Source organism: Pan paniscus, chromosome 15 (genome assembly GCF_029289425.2).
Source record: "Pan paniscus chromosome 15, NHGRI_mPanPan1-v2.0_pri, whole genome shotgun sequence".
Classification (NCBI taxonomy): Eukaryota; Metazoa; Chordata; class Mammalia; order Primates; family Hominidae; genus Pan; species Pan paniscus.
In genome coordinates this window covers 65,530,538-65,548,281 of record NC_073264.2, presented here as the reverse complement: position 1 = coordinate 65,548,281, position 17,744 = coordinate 65,530,538, and the positions used below count along the sequence as shown (strand labels likewise).

The 17,744-nt window shown below is 43.8% G+C and overlaps 1 protein-coding gene across 4 annotated transcripts in view; it reads right to left on the bottom strand.

Moving 5' to 3' along the window:
* The window catches only part of MTHFD1 (methylenetetrahydrofolate dehydrogenase, cyclohydrolase and formyltetrahydrofolate synthetase 1), a 71,980-nt gene that overhangs the window by 23,438 nt on the left and 30,798 nt on the right, over window positions 1–17,744 (bottom strand). For 3 of the 4 annotated variants that reach the window (XM_003831610.5, XM_057299725.2, XM_034937685.3), the window contains 9 exons: window positions 16,654–16,765; window positions 11,637–11,764; window positions 10,741–10,838; window positions 10,376–10,549; window positions 9,094–9,230; window positions 6,329–6,375; window positions 4,921–5,028; window positions 4,699–4,773; window positions 896–998 (listed from right to left, as the gene is read on the bottom strand). In XM_003831610.5, the coding sequence (XP_003831658.1) occupies window positions 896–998; window positions 4,699–4,773; window positions 4,921–5,028; window positions 6,329–6,375; window positions 9,094–9,230; window positions 10,376–10,549; window positions 10,741–10,838; window positions 11,637–11,764; window positions 16,654–16,765 (982 nt within the window). The remainder of the gene's footprint in view (window positions 1–895; window positions 999–4,698; window positions 4,774–4,920; window positions 5,029–6,328; window positions 6,376–9,093; window positions 9,231–10,375; window positions 10,550–10,740; window positions 10,839–11,636; window positions 11,765–16,653; window positions 16,766–17,744) is intronic. The other variant, XM_034937686.3, reaches the window with a different exon arrangement.

The window sequence follows — 17,744 nt, the reverse complement described above, 5'->3', positions numbered from 1 at the left end:
CATTGTTGATGCAAAGTGAAATCTAAGCTACACTAGTTGTGCATTGAGAAAAGTAGCATATGGCAGTGAAGCCAGGCAACCTACTTACTGAACTGGTAAGTATTTAAACCTTGAAGGCTACCTAATATGCTATAAGAGAATTTAATAAAATGAGGTAAAAAAATGATTAGGTAGGCCGGGTGCGGTGGCTCATGCCTGTAATCCTAGCACTTTGGGAGCCTGAGGTGGGCGGATCATGAGGTCAGGAGATCGAGACCATCCTAGCTAACATGGTGAAACCCTGTCTCTACTAAAAATACAAAAAATTAGCCGGGCATGATGGCGGGTGCCTGTACTCCCAGTTACTCGGAAGGCTGAGGCAGGAGAATGGCGTGAACCTGGGAGGCAGAGCTTGCAGTGAGCCGATACTGTGCCACTGCACTCTAGCCTGGGCGACAGAGCGAGACTCCATCTCAAAAAAAAAAAAGATTAGGTAAGCTAGAGAACTACAGAAAAAATCAAGTCATTTATGCCACACAAGAGTTCTAAGAATAAAGGTCACACATGATTCAAGAAGTGATTAAACATAATTTCTCTACTTCATGACACTAAAACTTTTTGCATAAAATTAAATTTGTAAAATGTGATTTTTGGTTTAACTACCCTAATTTCAGTCAACACTGAATAGCCAGCAAAATGTTCGACCAATCCAACAAAGAGATTTGATGATAGCTAATAAGGAGAGATACTGAGAGAGGTGGCAAGAAAAAGAAATAATGTCACCATCTTGGTCATGCCTTAGCTGGTAAAATACCAACATGGAAGCTTCTGAGCCTCACATTTTAACAACTCTTCTGGAGGGTGTAGGGTGTGCAATATAGCCAAAATAAACGGGGCTTGTATACTGCTCTGGTACCTCTTTGCCAAGTTATGGTTTCTGGATCAATGTCCAATCTTGCAAATCTGTTTATCTCTTCATCTGTCAGTGTGGTAGGGTCAGTCTTTTCAATGCCTAGTCTCTGAAAGTGTAGGAAAATGAAAACATAAAATAAGACAAACAGAAGCACAATAAACGTAAGACAAAAATTTTGACCCCTACCTCTAAATGGGATCCCCTCTAGGAAATGCAAACCATCTTAAATTCAGAAGGAAAAACTGAAAGCTGGGGGTTATTTCCTACTGTCAGCCTAAAGAAAGACATTACAAAAAATTATCTTCAAATAGGTTGAGTTTATTCAGGAATGAGCGACGAGGATTATAACCTGGGATGCCACAAATATGCCTAGTGAGGGAAGGGAAGCTTTTACTAGCAAAGAAGGAGAGCTTCAGCTAGGCGTGAAGCTCAGCCTGTGGCTGAGCCTGTAATCCCAGCACTATGGGAGGCTGAGATGGGCAGATCACCTGAGGTCAGGAGTTTGAGACCAGCCTGGCCAACACGGTGAAACCCCGTCTGTACTAAAAAATACAAAAATTAGCTGGGCATGGTGGTGGGTGACTATAATCCCAGCTACTTGGGAGGCTGAGACAGCAGAACTGCTTGAACCCAGGAGGTAGAGGTTGCAGTAAGCCAAGATCACGCCACTGCACTCCAGCCTGGGTGAGACTCCATCTCAAAAAAAAAAAAAAAAAAAGGAAAAGAAAAGAGGGAGAGCTTCACGTAGTCTGCTTAGAGAGTTCAGGTCAAGGCTGCAGTGAGCCATGATTGTGCCACTGCACTACAGCCTGGGTGACAGAGCAAGACCCTGTCTCAAAAAAAAAAAAAAAAAAAACAGAATTCATCACTCCCAGAAGCTCAAAGCCAGAGTTGTCAATTCATTGGTGCAGTTGCCGTTACTGGATAAGTGTACTTTCAAGAGCATCTTATCTGAATTACTCCCATCCTGAAGAATGTCTAGTGATAAGTCTTGTCATGGAAACATAAGTATACATTTGAAATGTGCAAGCTGTGCAAAGCAGGAGATGTGTGAAGGACGTGAAGGGATTTCTTTTGGGGTTTTATAAAGTTGTTGGAAACAATTTTTGCTTTTGTTTTTTTGAGATGAGGTCTCATTCTGTCACTTAGGCTAGATTATAGTGGCCCAGTGATAGCTCACTGCAACCTTGAACTTCTGGGTTCAAGGAATGCTCCTGCCTTAGCCTCCCGAGTAGCTGGGTATAACTATAGGCGCATGCCACCACACCTGGCTCGTTTTTAAATTTTTTTGTAGAGACGAGGTTTTGCTTCATTGCTCAGGCTGGTCTCGAACTGCTGGGCTCAAGTCATCCTCCTGCCTTGGCCTCCCACAGTGCTGGGATTACAGGCCTTGCAAACAGTTCTTATCACAGACACGTAAGTGTAAGCCTCCTCTTCTTCATGTCTTCCCAGCCCTGTTTTGTCTGGGTCTGACAAAAGTGATTTTATCCCGATATCTGCAAATTCACATTACTCACACATGTACAAAGGTATTATTAACATGTTTGTCCCTATAACTGAGCACCAGAAGATTTCCCTAAGCCTAGACCTAAATAATCATAGTATCATAGTGACCAAGAAGTGTTGTAAAACACAAACCCAATTTTTTTTGAGACAGTCTCTGTCTGTCACCCAGGCTGGAGTGCAGTGGGGCATCCTCAGCTCATTGCAACCTCCGCCTCCCGGGTTCAAGCGATTCTCTTGTGTCAGCCTCTCGCGTAGCTGGGGCTACAGGCGTGCACCACCACGCCCAGCTAATTTTGTATTTCTAGTAGAGATGGGGTTTCTCCATGTTGGTCAGGCTGGTCTCAAACTCCCAACCTCAGGTGATCCACCTGCCTCAGCTTCCCAAAGTTCTGGGATTACAGGTATGAGCCACCACGCCTGGCCTCCTCATCTCTTAAAAAAAAAAAAAGCTGAGCTCAGTGGTTCATGCAAGTAATCCCAGCACTTTGGTATGCCAAGGTAGGCAGATCGCTTGAGGCCAGAAGCTTGAGATCAGCCTGGGCAACACGGCAAAACCCGGTCTCTACACAATATATAAAAATCTGGGCATGGTGGTACCTGGCTGTAGTCTCAGCTACCTAGTTGGGTGAGGTGGGAGAATCACTTGAGTCCTGGAGGTCGAGGCTGTAGTGAGATGTGATTGCACCACGGCACTCCAGCCTGGGTGACAGAGTAAAAGCTTTTCTCAAAAACATAAACAAACAGGCCGGGTACAGTGGCTCACGCCTGTAATCCCAGCACTTTGAGAGGCCAAGGCGGGTGGGTCACCTGAGGTCAGGAGTTCGAGACCAGCCTGGCCAACATGATGAAACCTTCTCTCTACTAAAAATACCAAAATTAGCTGGGCATGGTGGCAGGCACCTGTAACCCCAGCTATTCAGGCTGAGGCAGGAGAACTGCTTGAACCTGAGAGGTGGAGGTTGCAGTGAGCTGAGATCACACCATTGCACTCCAGCCTGGGAGATAGAGTGAGACTCTGTCTTAAACAAACAAACAAACAAACAACCAATAAATTTTTGAAAAATTAAAAAACAGAAAAACAAAAACAAAAAATCCCTTGTGGCCAGATGTGGTGGCTCACGCCAGTAATCCCAACACTTTGGGAGGCTGAGGCAGGACCATCGCTTTAGACCAGGAGTTTGAGACCAGCCTGGACAATATGGTGAGACACAGTCTCTACAAAAAAATAAAATAAAAAATTAGCCAGGTGTGGTGGTGTGTGCACCTATAGTCCCAGGTGCTCAGGAGGCTAAGATGAGAGGATTGCTTGAACCTGGAAGGTGGAAGCTATAGTGAGCTGTGATTTTGCCTCTGCACTCCAGCCGGGTTACAGAGAGAGACGCTGTCTCAAAAAAGAAAACAAAAAACAAAACAAAACACCTCTCCTTTGCTGTTCCTTTATGGTCATACCCTCCCTTCATCCATACCCTTAGCATCTATTGATCTGTTCCCTAGCACTATAGTTTTCTCTTATTGAGAATATCATATAAATGGAGGCATGCAATATGCAAGCTTTTGAGACTGGCTTCTTTCACCCAGCATAATGCCACTGAAATTCATCCAAGTTGTTGCTTGTATCAATAGCTCATTTATTTTTATTGGATGGATGTACCAGTTTGTTTATTTATTCATCCATTGAAAGACATTTAGATTAGTTCCCAGTTTTTGGAAATTATTAATAGAGCTGCTAAAAACATTAATGTACAGATTTTTATGTGAACAGAGTTTTCATTTATTTTGGGTGAGATTTCTGGGTCAGGTGGTATGGTGTATGCTTACTAACTATGTATTTGTTACAGAAATTCAAATAAAATATAGATATAACTACGGTTTTAACTGTTTAACACAGACCCTTATCTATTCAGGGCAAGGCAAGTATTATTTTACAGACAAGTAAGCGGAGAAACAAGTCATTTAACAAATTTGCTTAAGGTCCCAATGATGCAAACTCCAAAGGCTGCTATGCCGCCACAGTGACATCCTGACTCTTGTTCATGTTATAAAGGAAGAGTCGTTTTTTTCTTAGCTGAGGGCAGGTTGTCAGTGTTCTATTTATTCTACACTAGCCACTTCTAATCTATAGATAAATGAGAAATAACCTCTACCATCCATCTTTGCTATGTATATCATGACTTTAAGACTATGATTACTGATGTAACTTCATCTAAAATAGGCTACTCCAAGAAGACTTTTATGTCCTAATCAATGATCAGATTCCAGATTCCATACAATATAAAAAATGTGGAAGAAAAAAAGCTTACCTTTAACCTTCGGATTTGGATGTCAGAGAACCTTCTCACTCCATTTACTGATGGCACCAAACGATTAAAGAGAGCCTTAAAGAAAAGAAAGGGGCTTTAAAATGAGAGGAGCCCCATTGCCTTGCTACCTGCATCCTCAGCACCCAAGATACCAACACTAATTCAGATGGTTCAATACTTTCAAAACTGTTCAATGGGGTTCATGGGGCTTTGGCATCCTACCTTGTCTGTCTGGGTCAGTTCATGAAATATCCGAGCATCAATGGCCGCAGCAACGAGGTTATTAGCTGCAGTGATGGCATGGATGTCACCTGTGAGGTGGAGATTAAACTACAAAAGAACAGAAGCCACATTAGTCTCCCAGCTGCTCTGTATCTTTCCAACTTTCATTCTATTGCAAAGCTCAATCCCTATTTTAAAGCCAATGGAATACTGAAGGCAGCCCAGTTAGTGGACAAACACCCAATATAGGGAGTTCTTGAAAACATAAATGACTGGCTGGGCGTGGTAGCTCACAACTATAATACCAGCACTTTGGGAGGCCGAGGCGGGCGGATCACTTCAGGCCAGGAGTTCAAGACCACCCTGGGCAACATGGCGAAACCCCATCTCTACTAAAAACATAAAAAGTAGCCAAGTGTGGTAGCGCGCACCTGTAATCCCAGCTACTTGGAAGGCTGAGGCAGGAGAACTTGGGAGGTGGAGGTTGCAGTGACCCAAGATCACACCACTGCACTCCAGCCTGGGTGACAGAGTGAGACTCTGTCTCAAAAAAAAAAAAGAAAGAAAAAGAAAAAGAAAAAGAAAACATAAAAGACTAATTATCTGTCCACAGAAGAATCTCCTCCCAAATACAGAACTTGCAGTTTTTCCAAAATGAGATGTCCAGAGACCACAAATACCACACCACTGGGATCAACAGCCACACTGGGTTACTGAGGACACACCTCAAAACAGCGAGGAGGAGTGCACGGGAGCAGCACCAACTCTATGTCTATGTAATGTTCCCATTTCTGCAGTTACATAAATGAATTCTGAAATCGCTGTGTGTTGGTGCTTCCCGATACCATGCTTCATTTGGTCATTTGCTTATAATAATCATTCCCACTGAAAGCCAAAGTTTGAAACCAAGCTGTATCACAAGTCTGCAAATTAAGTTGTTTTCCCCCTAGGTGTTGCTTTTGCTGAGAAACAAGTCATTTGTCCACTAAGAGCTCTACAAAAAAGGCTAATCTCCAGAGAGAAAAAGCTATAATAAAGAATCTAGGCTGGGTGCGGTGGCTCACGCCTATAATACCAGCACTTTGGGAGGCCGAGGTGGGCGGATCACGAGGTCAGGAGTTCAAGACCAGCTTGGCCAACACGGTGAAACCCCGTCTCTACTAAAAATACAAAATTAGCTGAGCGTGGTGGTGCATGCCTGTAATCCCAGCTACTCGGGAGGCTGACGCAGGAGAATTGCTTGAACCTGGGAGGCAGAGGTTGCAGTGAGCCGAGATTGTGCCATTGCACTCCAGCTCTGGGCAACAGAGCAAGACTCCGTCATGGGGAAAAAAAGGGATCTAATTCAGCACCCTCCCCCCGACAAAAAAAGGGGGATCTAATTCAGCCAAATCCCAGAATACTTTACCTCTTCCATAGGAATGACCTGGGAGTAGCCGCCTCCTGCAGCGCCACCTAGGGGACAGGTCAAGGGTAGAAGCTCAGTTAAGCATGCTTCTCCAATGACTTAGAAATCAAATAAATGCAAATGCATTATTGTAACTACTAAGCACATTTATTTATTTATTTTTTACAATCATTTGGACAGTTTTGATCAAGTGTTTTCTAATACTAGTCTCTCAATTGAAATCTGAGTTTAAATGACAAAACCATGAACAAATATATACCTACTCATTATCTTTAGAAATAGGTTCCTTGTAATTACTGGCATTTGTTAAAACACCCAGCTGACAGTTACATAAAGGCAAACTGTTCAATTTCCTACTCTCATAAAGCTACTTTGGCTTTTAAAACAGAAATATTTAAAATACATACACCTAACAAAAAGACTATAATTTTTCCTAAATAGAGATAAATAGATTAGGCTGTTAGAAAGCAGCCTAATTGCTAGATTTTTTTGGCCTACTTGGATTACAGGTTGAGTATCCCTTATTTAAAATGCTTGGATTTGGGTTTTGGATTTGGGTTTTTGTTTTCCAGATTTTGGAATATTTTCATCATACTGATCCAGCATCCCAAATCCAGGATTTAAAATCTGAAATGATCCAATGAGCATGTCCTTTGAGCATCGTGTCAGCACTCAAAAAGTTTAGAATTTTGGAGCCTTTCAGATTTCAGGTTTCTAGATTTCTGATGCTCAATCTGTATTAGCCAAAAGCCAGTTGAAAATGTTCAGGACACCAAGCATGGCTGCTCATGCCTATAGTCCTAGCCTGGGAGATCAAGGCTGCAGTGAGTTATGATCATGCCACTGCACTCCAGCCTGAGCTGGGACTCCAGACAGAGCAAGACTCTGTCTCAAAAAAAAACAAACTAACTAACAAAAAAAGTCCAGGTTACCACATTATCAGTGCAATAAATGTAAATCAGATATATATATATATATGTTTTTTTAGACAGAGTCTCATACTGTCTCACAGGCTGGAGGGTAACAGTCTGGGATTACAGGCACATACCACCATGCCCAGCTAATTTTTGTGTTTTTAATAGAGATGGGGTTTGCCATGTTGGCCTGGCTGGTCTTGAACTCCTGGCCTCAAGTAATCTACCACCTCACCCTCCCAAAGTGCTGGGATTTTAGGCATGAGCCACTGCACCCAGCCCAGAGATATATTAATATGTATTTTTTTTTTGTGAGGCAGAGACCGTGCAGTGAGGCAATTTGCAGTAAGAGTAAAAGGAAAATAATGGGTTCAATAAGCAGAACAAGGAATAGCTCGTGCTGAAGTTGAAAGGGGGTTAAGACAAGCTCAAGAGCAGAACAAAGTGATTACATTTATAAAATAGGGGGAAGGGTGGGCTGGGCACGGTGGCTCATGCCTATTATCCCAGCACATTGAGAGGCCGAGGTGGGCAGATCACAAGGTCAGGAGTTCAAGACCAGCCTGGCCAACATAGTGAAACCCCATCTCTACTAAAAACACAAAAATTAGCCAGGCATGGTGGCACGCACCTGTAGTCCCAGCTACTTGGGAGGCTGAGGCAGGAGAATTGCTTGAAACCAGGAGGCGGAGGTTGCAGTGAGCCAAGATCGTGCCACTGTACTCCAGCCCAGGCAACAGAGCGAGACTGTGTCTCCAAAAAAAAAAAAAAAGGTGGAAGGGTGAAGGTGTTCCCGGTGTCAACATTTGTAGTAATTGCTAGAACAAGCAAAATGTGATACCCTCACCAAGCAGAGAAAGCTAACTCTAAGAACCTATCATAATTAATAAAAATTATTTTAATTAAGATAGCAGCTTGGCACGGTGGCTCATGCCTATAGTCCTACCAATTTGGAAGGCTGAGACAGGCAGATCACTTGAGGTCAGAAGTTCAAGACCAGCCTGGCCAAAATGGTGAAACCCCGTCTCTACCAAAAATACAAAAATTAGCCAGGCATGGTCGTGCGTGCCTGTAATCCCAGCTACTCGGGAGGCTGTGGCAGGAGAGTCTCTTGAACCCAGAAGGTGGAGAGGTTGCAGTGAGCCGAGATCACACCACTGCATTCCAGCCTGGGCGACAGAGTGAGTGAGACCCTGTCTCAAAAAAAAAAAAAAAAAAAAAACACATGTTCTTAGTACCGCAGCAATAAAAATCTGAAGGTAAAGTGCGAGTATGGTAGTAATTTAGAGCTTGAAATAGACATGGAAGAATCACTCTGGTACTTAATACAGGTGCCTTTGACCAAGCCACCTCTGAAGTCCCAGTTGCTGCTATTTTAAAATGGTGACAATACTATCTCGTACTGGATGATAAAATAATATGCAAAAACTGCTCAGCACAATATCTGGCGCAAAGCATATATTCAATAAAGGTAGGCTTTTCTTATTCCCAACAAGGTGAAACATCTGTGGGGTTTGTCATTGTCTCTACAGTGTCTGTAAGATGATCAGTAGCTATGGTTACCTTTATGGTTACTGTGGCAGTGGACTATGAGGGTCAAATAAAAGCACCTCCAGCTACATATCACCCATCCCAGAGAATCCCTGTGCAGTGGCAAACAGTGACAGCAGGAGCTGGGGAGATCCAATGACAGCCTTCATCAAAAGCATGACTACAGAGGTTTGTGAGAATGACATTCCTGGTGTTGAAATGAGTTGAAGACCCCATAAGTATCATAGGTCGCGTGGGCCTGGGAGGACTGAAGGAGAAGCAGGTCCCCTGTCACCACCCATGGTCCAGTCTCACTAGTACCTTTTATTCCAAAGGTGGGGCCCTGAGAAGGCTGTCGCACACACGCAAAGACATTCTGGTAGAGATGGGCACCAAGGGCTTGCACTAGCCCGATTGTAGTTGTGCTTTTCCCTTCTCCCAGGGGTGTTGGAGTTATTCTTCAAGACGAAAGCAAAAGAGAAAAAGGTTTAAAGAATTAAGTGTATCTGAATCACTAAGTCATACCTAGCAGACCCTAGAGAATGACTCATAATCTAAAGATTAAGAAAGACAAAGTCAGGCATAGCAGTGTATGCCTGTAGTCCCAGCTATATAGGAGGCTGAGGCAAGAGGATCACTTGAGCCCAGGAGTTCCAGGCTACAGTAAGCTATGACTGCACCACTGTACTCCAGCCTGGGCAACAGAGCAAACCCCCATCTCTTAAAGAAAAAAAAAGAAAGAAAAGACAAAGAAAAAGAAAGACAAAAGCCCTGAAAGATATCTTTTTCAAAAGTCTTAGTTGTAATTTCCAAAAAACTTTAAGGAAAAAAAATGATTCCTGTATTTTAGCTCTTCTTGCTGTAAGAAGCAAATATACTTTATCTTGTAGAGACACGGCTATAATTTTAATTTCTCATTTTATATTCTCATAAACTAGCTTTTTAATATAACCTCAGCCCAGCAATAAAAATGAATGCTTAGTAAATCCATCGAATTAATGAATTTTGGGTTCAAAAAGGTGATTCTGGCCGGGTGTGGTGGCTCACGCCTGTAATCCCAGCACTTTGGGAGGCTGAGGTGGGTGGATCACAAGGTCAGGAGTTCGAGACCAGCCTGGCCAACATAGTGAAACACAGTCTCTACTAAAAATACAAAAATTAGCTGGGTGTGTTGCCTTGCACCTGTAGTCCCAGCTACTCAGGATGCTGAGGCAGGAGAACCGCTTGAACTTGGGAGACAGAGGTTGTGGTGAGCCGAGATCGTGCCACTGCACTCCAGCCTGGACAACAGAGCGAGACTCTGTCTCAAAACAACAACAACAACAACAACAGCAAAAGGTGATTCTATCTTAAGACCGGGTTTTAAGACCAAACTCTTCCACTTACTAGATGGATAACCTTGACCAATTTTCTCATCTATGATTATAATCTATTCTTACCTACCTCTCAGGATTGCTGTAAGGATCAAATGAGATCAAATACGGGTGAAAATGCTAAAATCAAATTAAAGGCACCTCTACATACATGTGCCAAGTGCAAATGCAACGCCTTAGTATCAGGACTGATACTAAGATTTGGATGGCAACATGAATAAAAAGCATACCCAGTCACCACCACGTATTTCCCATCAGGCCGGTGCTTCAGGCGTTCTAGTGCTGACAGCAGAACTTTGGCCTTTGTTTCACCATATAATTCTACCTCTTCAGACAGCAGACCAATTTCTCGAGCCAGCTTACCAATGGGCTTCGGTTTACAAGATCGTGATATATCAATGTCACTTTGGAAACATAGAAAATAGGTATTAATGTTTATCCACTGAGTTTAATTAATCCCACAGTAGTAACAAGCCCCCAACCCAACCCCAACCACTGAAGGCACCTTCAGAGGGAGCATATGTGAACCCACAGTATCTGTCAACTAAAAACCAACAATTCACAAAGTTTTAAATCAGTAAAACTTTATTTTTACCTTGGAACAGGTGTCTTGAGGTTAAGGTTGTTATACTGAATCATCCACTTTCCTGGCTTAAATTTCTCCAGGAAACGCTTGGCACTCTCTACTGTGCTCTAAGCAAAATGAAATAAATGAAACTTAGAAGAGGTGGTTATTTTAATCCTCACCTCAGTTTCAAGCTCCAGGTCACTCCAGTTCAATCACAAAATGAACTGCTTCAGACCCACTTATTACCATGCTTCAATCCTAGGTAAGAGTCAAGAGGCACCTAACATGCTTTGGGGCTGCTCGCCTGGCCTCTGTCAGCTGGTGCATGTTAGAAAGGGAAAGCAGGCCGGGCACGGTGGCTCACACCTGTAATCCCAGCACTTTGGAAGGCCAAGGTGGGCGGATCACCTGAGGTCGGGAGTTCCAGACCAGCCTAACCAACGTGGAGAAACCTGTCTCTACTAAAAATACAAAATTCGCCGGGTGTGGTGGTGCACACCTGTAATCCCAGCTACTCAGGAGGCTGAGGCAGGAGAATCACTTGAATCAGGGAGACGGAGGTTGCGGTAAGCCAAGATCACACCATTGCACTCCAGCCTGGGCAGCAAGAGCAAAACTCCGTCTCAAAAAAAAAAAAAAAAAAAAAAAGGGAAGGCAAACCAAAACAGACCTGGCCAAGCCAGTGTGATCGCACTTTTCTTCTTTCAAAGTTATTATATTCCAAAAGAGACTGGAATTATGCCATCCCTACTTTCCTCTATTAATGTGCCTGATCTTATTTCTCTATTCTTCCCTTCCCTTTTTCTCAATAAATTCACATCTTTACTTCTGAGTAGGTTTTTGACATTTCTACTTGGGGAGAAAAGCAGCCAAAACTCGATCAGCTTTTCAGAACTCTTATAGAAACTTTTATTCACAATTACCTGCATGAGCATTGCAACTGTCATGGGCCCTACGCCGCCAGGAACAGGAGTGATGAAGCTCGCCCTCTCTTTGGCCTCGTCGTATGCCACATCACCCACAACTTTTCTCCCATTTGGTTTTTTATCATCTGGTCAAGTGGGGAGAAATCAAAACTAAGTCTCAGAATCACAGTCCTGGTGATCAGTTACGACAAAAACTCAGCAGAATTGTAGGGTGTGTTAGTCCCATCAGGCTCCAGTGCCTACTTAACTTAAAAGCTATGGAATGACAGATGTTTGCTATTTCTTAGGGAGAAAATTATTTTACCTGCAAAAATTCACAAGATGCATAAGTGGTTTTACAGAACCTGGAGAATCCTTTTGTAGTCTCTCAGGTGGCAAATAAAATACCAACTGTTTTTTATTCTTAAAACCAACTACCCAGTATATAATGAGCACCCATTTTAAAATGTTAATTTGCTAAAGCCTACAAAGGAAATTTTTTGGGTGCACAAAGATCCAACTCTGTCACAGCTGCCAGATATCGTTTCTACAGCAACTGTCAGCATTTTGTGAGCTCCATGTGTGAGCTGGAGGAACAATTCAACATCCAATTCCAAAGACACAGCTACTTAAATGTATGCTAAAGGCAAAGAATATAATTACACTTCCCTTAAAAGGACACAAGAACAACTACAAATCTTACCAGCAAAGAATAGCTATTCAAGAGAACAAAACCCAATGATGCATCATTGCTCACTCACACAAAGAACATCCTACACTTGGCTTCAGTGCACTTCCAGGAGGGGCTGGGGGCGGGCCTAGACCTCGAAGCAATAAGGCTCCCGTGCTGCATCTGGTAGTCTTAGCGACATCACCACTTCTCTCTGATCAGATCGCCACAACTGAGAAGAACCTCCAAGGTGGAGGCAAGAAGCCAGAATTAAGAGATTAGCAGGCACTTTGGGAGGCCGAGGCAGGCGGATCACCAGATCAGGAGATCAAGACCATCCTGGCTAACACAGTGAAACCCCGTCTCTGCTAAAAATACAAAAAAATTAGCCGGGCATGGTGGCGGGCACCTGTAGTCCCAGCTACTTGGGAGGCTGAGGCAGGAGAATGGCATGAACCCGGGGGGCGGAGCTTGCAGTGAGCGGAGATTGCGCCACTGCACTCCAGCCTGGGCAACAGAGCGAGACTCTGTCTCAAAAAAAAAAAAAGAGATTAGCTGTAGCATCAGCTCTTTTATTAAAAATTAGGGCCAGGTGTGGTGGCTCACACCTGTAATGCCAGCACTTTGGGAGGCCAAGGCGGGTGGATCACCTGAGGTCAGGAGTTCGAGACCAGCCTGGCCAGCATGGTGAAACCCCGTCTCTACTAAAAATATTTAAAAATCAGCTGGGCGTGGTAGCGGGCACCTGTAATCCCAGCTGCTCAGAGGCTGAGGCAGGAGACTCACTTGAACCCGGGAGGCGGAGGCTGCAGTGAGCATTCCACTCCAGCCTGGGCAACAAGAGCGAAACTCCGTCTCAAAAAAAAAAGTTAGTTCTGCAGCTCCCGTGGGCTCCATATTAATCTGAAGTCCAAAATGCAAAGAAGGCTTAACACTACCTATCACAAATTTGCTGAGGGCAAAATGAGAAAATGTGTACATTACTGAAATTGAAAAAGCAGCCTCCAAACGCAAGAGTTTCTCTTTCCACCACAGATACGTAAGATGTTTTTTATATGGAGTAAAAGGAGCTGGTCAACACAACTCATTGGGATGGTTTCAAGTTTCTAGAAGATTATAAGCAGCAAACTGGCAGAACATTTCCTCTTACAGCCCCTAGAGTCATTTCAAAATGCCAAGGAAATATAGATAGAGGTTTGCCCTCTGTACAAGTTTCAATTGTCTTCACACTGTAGTTAGCTTGAAATACCAGCTGCATCTATTTCTACGTGTTAATGTTAGTCATTTTCGTTTTCCCACAGGTAAGAGACACATATCTTTGACAACATGACTAAACGCAGCACTGGTGAGTTCAGTTTTGCTCCTAAACCAAATACTGTCAGGGTTGACGAGACACTGCTAAACATTCAGTGCTTCGTGGATAGGATGATGTGGTCAGTGGAAAAAGTGACCACTACTCAGCCTAAGCATATGACCTCAGTAATGAGCAAACCTTTTGGTTATTTACCCCCAGCCCTAGAATTTCTCTTTCTTTGGGAAATCACATGTACAAAAATCAACTAAAGATCCAGCTGAGCCCTGACTCTTCTACATTTAATTTGGGGGCCCTAATAATAGAGGCCAGTCCAGAAGCAGCTACACTGGATAGGTTGAGACTGGATTGCATTAGGGTGGGGAATCTGTTCCCACTTTTTAACCCTTCCAAATAAAACACTATTGATCTGGCCCTTCTCAATTTATCTTTAGTAAGCCAAGCAGGAAGAGCACTTTTATGTGTTTCTCTGGCCAATACTTTCTGCCCTGCACTTGAATCTTTAAAAATATTACTTCTTTGTAAAAGGTATACACACCTTGATTCATTCTTAATTTGGAAAGTGACTTACAATGTTATCCCTGAATGGACCATGCAAACTATTTAAATAATCAAAATATGAACCAAGAAGTAGCTCAGTGGTAGAAAAGGTTGCTTCTAAAGTGAACATTTGCAAATATCAGTCTTTAGGTCCTGCAGCCCATTTGCTGGTCTGTAACTGAGTGATTCTGCCATCCTTTGGGGAACACAATAACATCCAGCTGTATCAGCATTAATTTGCCTATATGCCCAAGATCAGTAAAAACACTGTTGACCAGGAGGGAAGATACTGCTTTGATTTTATTCATATTTTATTGTCTATGTAAGGAATCAATGTGAAAAGGATGGCAAGTTTCATGTTTAAGTCAACATTTCCTACCTATCTGCAACACTCAAGATCCCCACTCAGGTTTTTCTTCTCCATTTCTCACATGTAATCCAAAAAAAAAAAAAATGCCAAAAGCAGAAATATGATACAGAAGATGCGAGGTTTTAAAAAGACTGAGCTTGCTGGGCGCGGTGGCTCACGCCTGTAATCCCAGCACTTTGGGAGGCAAAGGTGGGCGGATCACGAGGTCAAGAAATCGAGACCATCCTGGCTAACATGGTGAAACCCCATCTCTACTAAAAATACAAAAAAAATTAGCCGGGCGTGGTGGAGGGCGCCTGTAGTCCCAGCTACTCGAGAGGCGGAGGCGGGAGAACGGCGTGAACCCGCAAGGCGGAGCTTGCAGTGAGCCGAGATCGCGCCACAGCACTCCAGCCTGGGCAACAGAGCGAGACTCCGTCTCAAGAAAAAAAAAAAATAATTAAAATAAATAAATAAATAAATAAAAAGACTGAGCTTGAATGTCATATCACAAGTATTCAAAGTGAGGAGTTGTAGGAGAGCAATTTCTTTATCGCCTGTTAGATAATTACACTACAAGAAAATGAGTGATCAATTATGAGCTACTGTCTTAAAAGCACGGTAGGGAGAGTGGGAGGGAGGTTAAAAACGGTGAAGGCTTGACAGTGACTAATGTTCCCGGCAGCTCAGCGTCTACATCTGAAACTTGAGATGGGAAGGGAGAAAAAAGACTTCTAGCTATAACTCCCTTCAACAATTCAATAGATATGAGTGCCAGTGGTCAGATGGCAGGAAGCTGGATGTGGCGCCACAGTGACCACTGCCCTTGAGGAGCTATCTAGGCAGGAGAGCACAGGACACCATACATGAGACACATGCAACAAAAGATACAATACACATGTTCTATGGGAGAGGAGGGAGGGAGAGAAGGAAAGATCATCCCTTGATAAGGGGAAATCAAACAAGGTTTGGAAGGAATAACAGACATGACAGAGAGGAGATGGGGAGGAAGCAGCTGAAGGTGAAGGTGAAGTTGAACCTTATTCAGTTGTGTAGCCCAAGGCCTGGCATTGTGCTTGATACACAGTAGTTGCTCCGTTAAAGATTGTTCCTTTCTTGGATCTATGAGGACGTACACAAGTTTTGCCCTATTGTTCTGTGAAGTTTTCTGTTTGAAAGAGTAGCCCACTCCACTAAGAATGCAGGTGAGGGAACTACAAAGGGCAAACGAGGCATGTGCAGGGAAGGGAAAGTGGTCCACTTTACAAGCCGAAGACAGGTATTCACCATGCGCAAGTGAGATCACAGGCTGCAGAGGTCACTGAAATTAGTGTGAGGCTAAGGAATCTGGCAAGTAAGAAGGAAGAGGCTCAGAGTTCCATGCCAGAAGGTGAACATGGCAAGGCGAGAGCACAGGGATAGATCTGAGTGGGAAGCAGCTGGAGGGAGGGACACCTGCAAGGAAGTTATCACAGCCCATCAGCTGAGAAGGTAACACTCAGTGGTGACACTCAGAACAGAGGAGAGAGAAAACAATTCCTAATATTTAGAGACTGGTCCAATATAGGGAATGCTTGGGAGGGAAACTAAAAGGCTTCAGACCTGCGGGAAGGAAGAATGGTGATACTAACCAAAAGACGGGAGTAAGGGGTAACTTGGGGATGAGGATGCCGAGTACAGTTTTGGACATGATTAAAAGGCTAGATTTATCCTCTCAGCCTAGAAAAAAACCCAGGTCAAATATCTTCTTTGTAAAGCCCTCCTCTTGGCAGAATGAGTCCCTCTTCTGGACTCTCATAGCACTTTGCAATAATTATACTGTATTTTAAATCCATCCATCAACTTTGCTAAAATAAAGGGTGATCTCTACATGAAGATAAAGTGATATATCCCTCCTGCCCTCCCTCTCACTTTCTCCCTGGACAAAGTCATCTTGGAAGCTGTACAGCACATGATGAAAATCACAGGCTCTGGCACCAGGCAGACCTGCCTGCAAGTGGCAACTCTTCTATCTACTAACTCTGTGCACCCTTGGGCTAGTCAGTCTCCTAAACCTTAGTACTACAAGCATAAAATGAGACAAGCTTCTCTCTCAGGCTTCTTTTGATGACCTAGATACCATCCTCAATACCAGCAGCCACCTTACTCCTCCAGCAACACTCACCTGGGACATAATTGATTCCACAGTCGATGACTATTGCCCCAGGTTTGATCCACTCCCCTTTAACCATTTCAGGCTGACCAGTTGCAACCACCAGGATGTCACCTTTATTTACCTAGGGGTAGGGGATTTGGACATCGGAAATGAAATAATGAAATACACACCAAAAAAAACCCCAGAAATGAAAAGGATATCCCTGAGCTTTGTATTAAATTCTTAACTGTCGTAAGCTATTTCATAAGATATTGGGTTAAGGCCTCAAATGTAAGCCACACACTGTTTCTGACAGCCCTTCACATGCCGTGCTCATTTCTACACATGCCAAAGAGCTCCCTTTCACCAGCCATTTTACCCAATAGGGAAATCAGTGTCAACCTGCAAGGCAGAGGGACAAACAGGCTTGGGGCCCTGCGTGTTAGGTCCAGACACTGCTCCTTCTCCTACAGAATGTAGAGCACTACTTTGGGAGGATTAAAAGAGAAAGTACTAGGCCTCTCTCCTGCTCTCTCCCCACATTTAAGAGACTGCACTGTCAACAGGCACGTGTGTGTGTGCGCATTCTTGGGATCAGGAATCTGATGCAGGGATCTAGAACAAGCTGCCACAGCTATTAGCAGACTACTGCCCACGACTGCCTCTGGAGCACCTTCACTCTGAGGCCACCACTTTTACACACATGGGACCTGGCTGCCAGAGGTCAATCTGAGTGCCTGTACTGCTAATCCCTGTCCACCACGAGGCAGATTAGGGTAGAAAGTACTTGGTGAGAGGCCAGGCATGTTGGGTCACGCCTGTAATCTCAGCACTTTAGGAAGGTGAACCAGGAGGATCGCTTGAGTCCAGGAGTTTGAGTCCAGCCTGGGCAACACAGTGAGACCCCTGTCGCTACAAAAAGCTTAAAAATTAGCCAGGCATGGTGGCACATGCCTGTAGTCCCAGCTACTCAGAAGGTTGATGCAGGAGGATCACTCGAGCCCAGGAGTTCAAAGCTGCAGTGGGCTCTCATGGACTGCCACTGCACTCTAGCCTAAACAACAGAGCAAGACCCTGTCTCTAAAGAAAAAAAACAAAGGTCGGGCATGGTGGCTCATGCC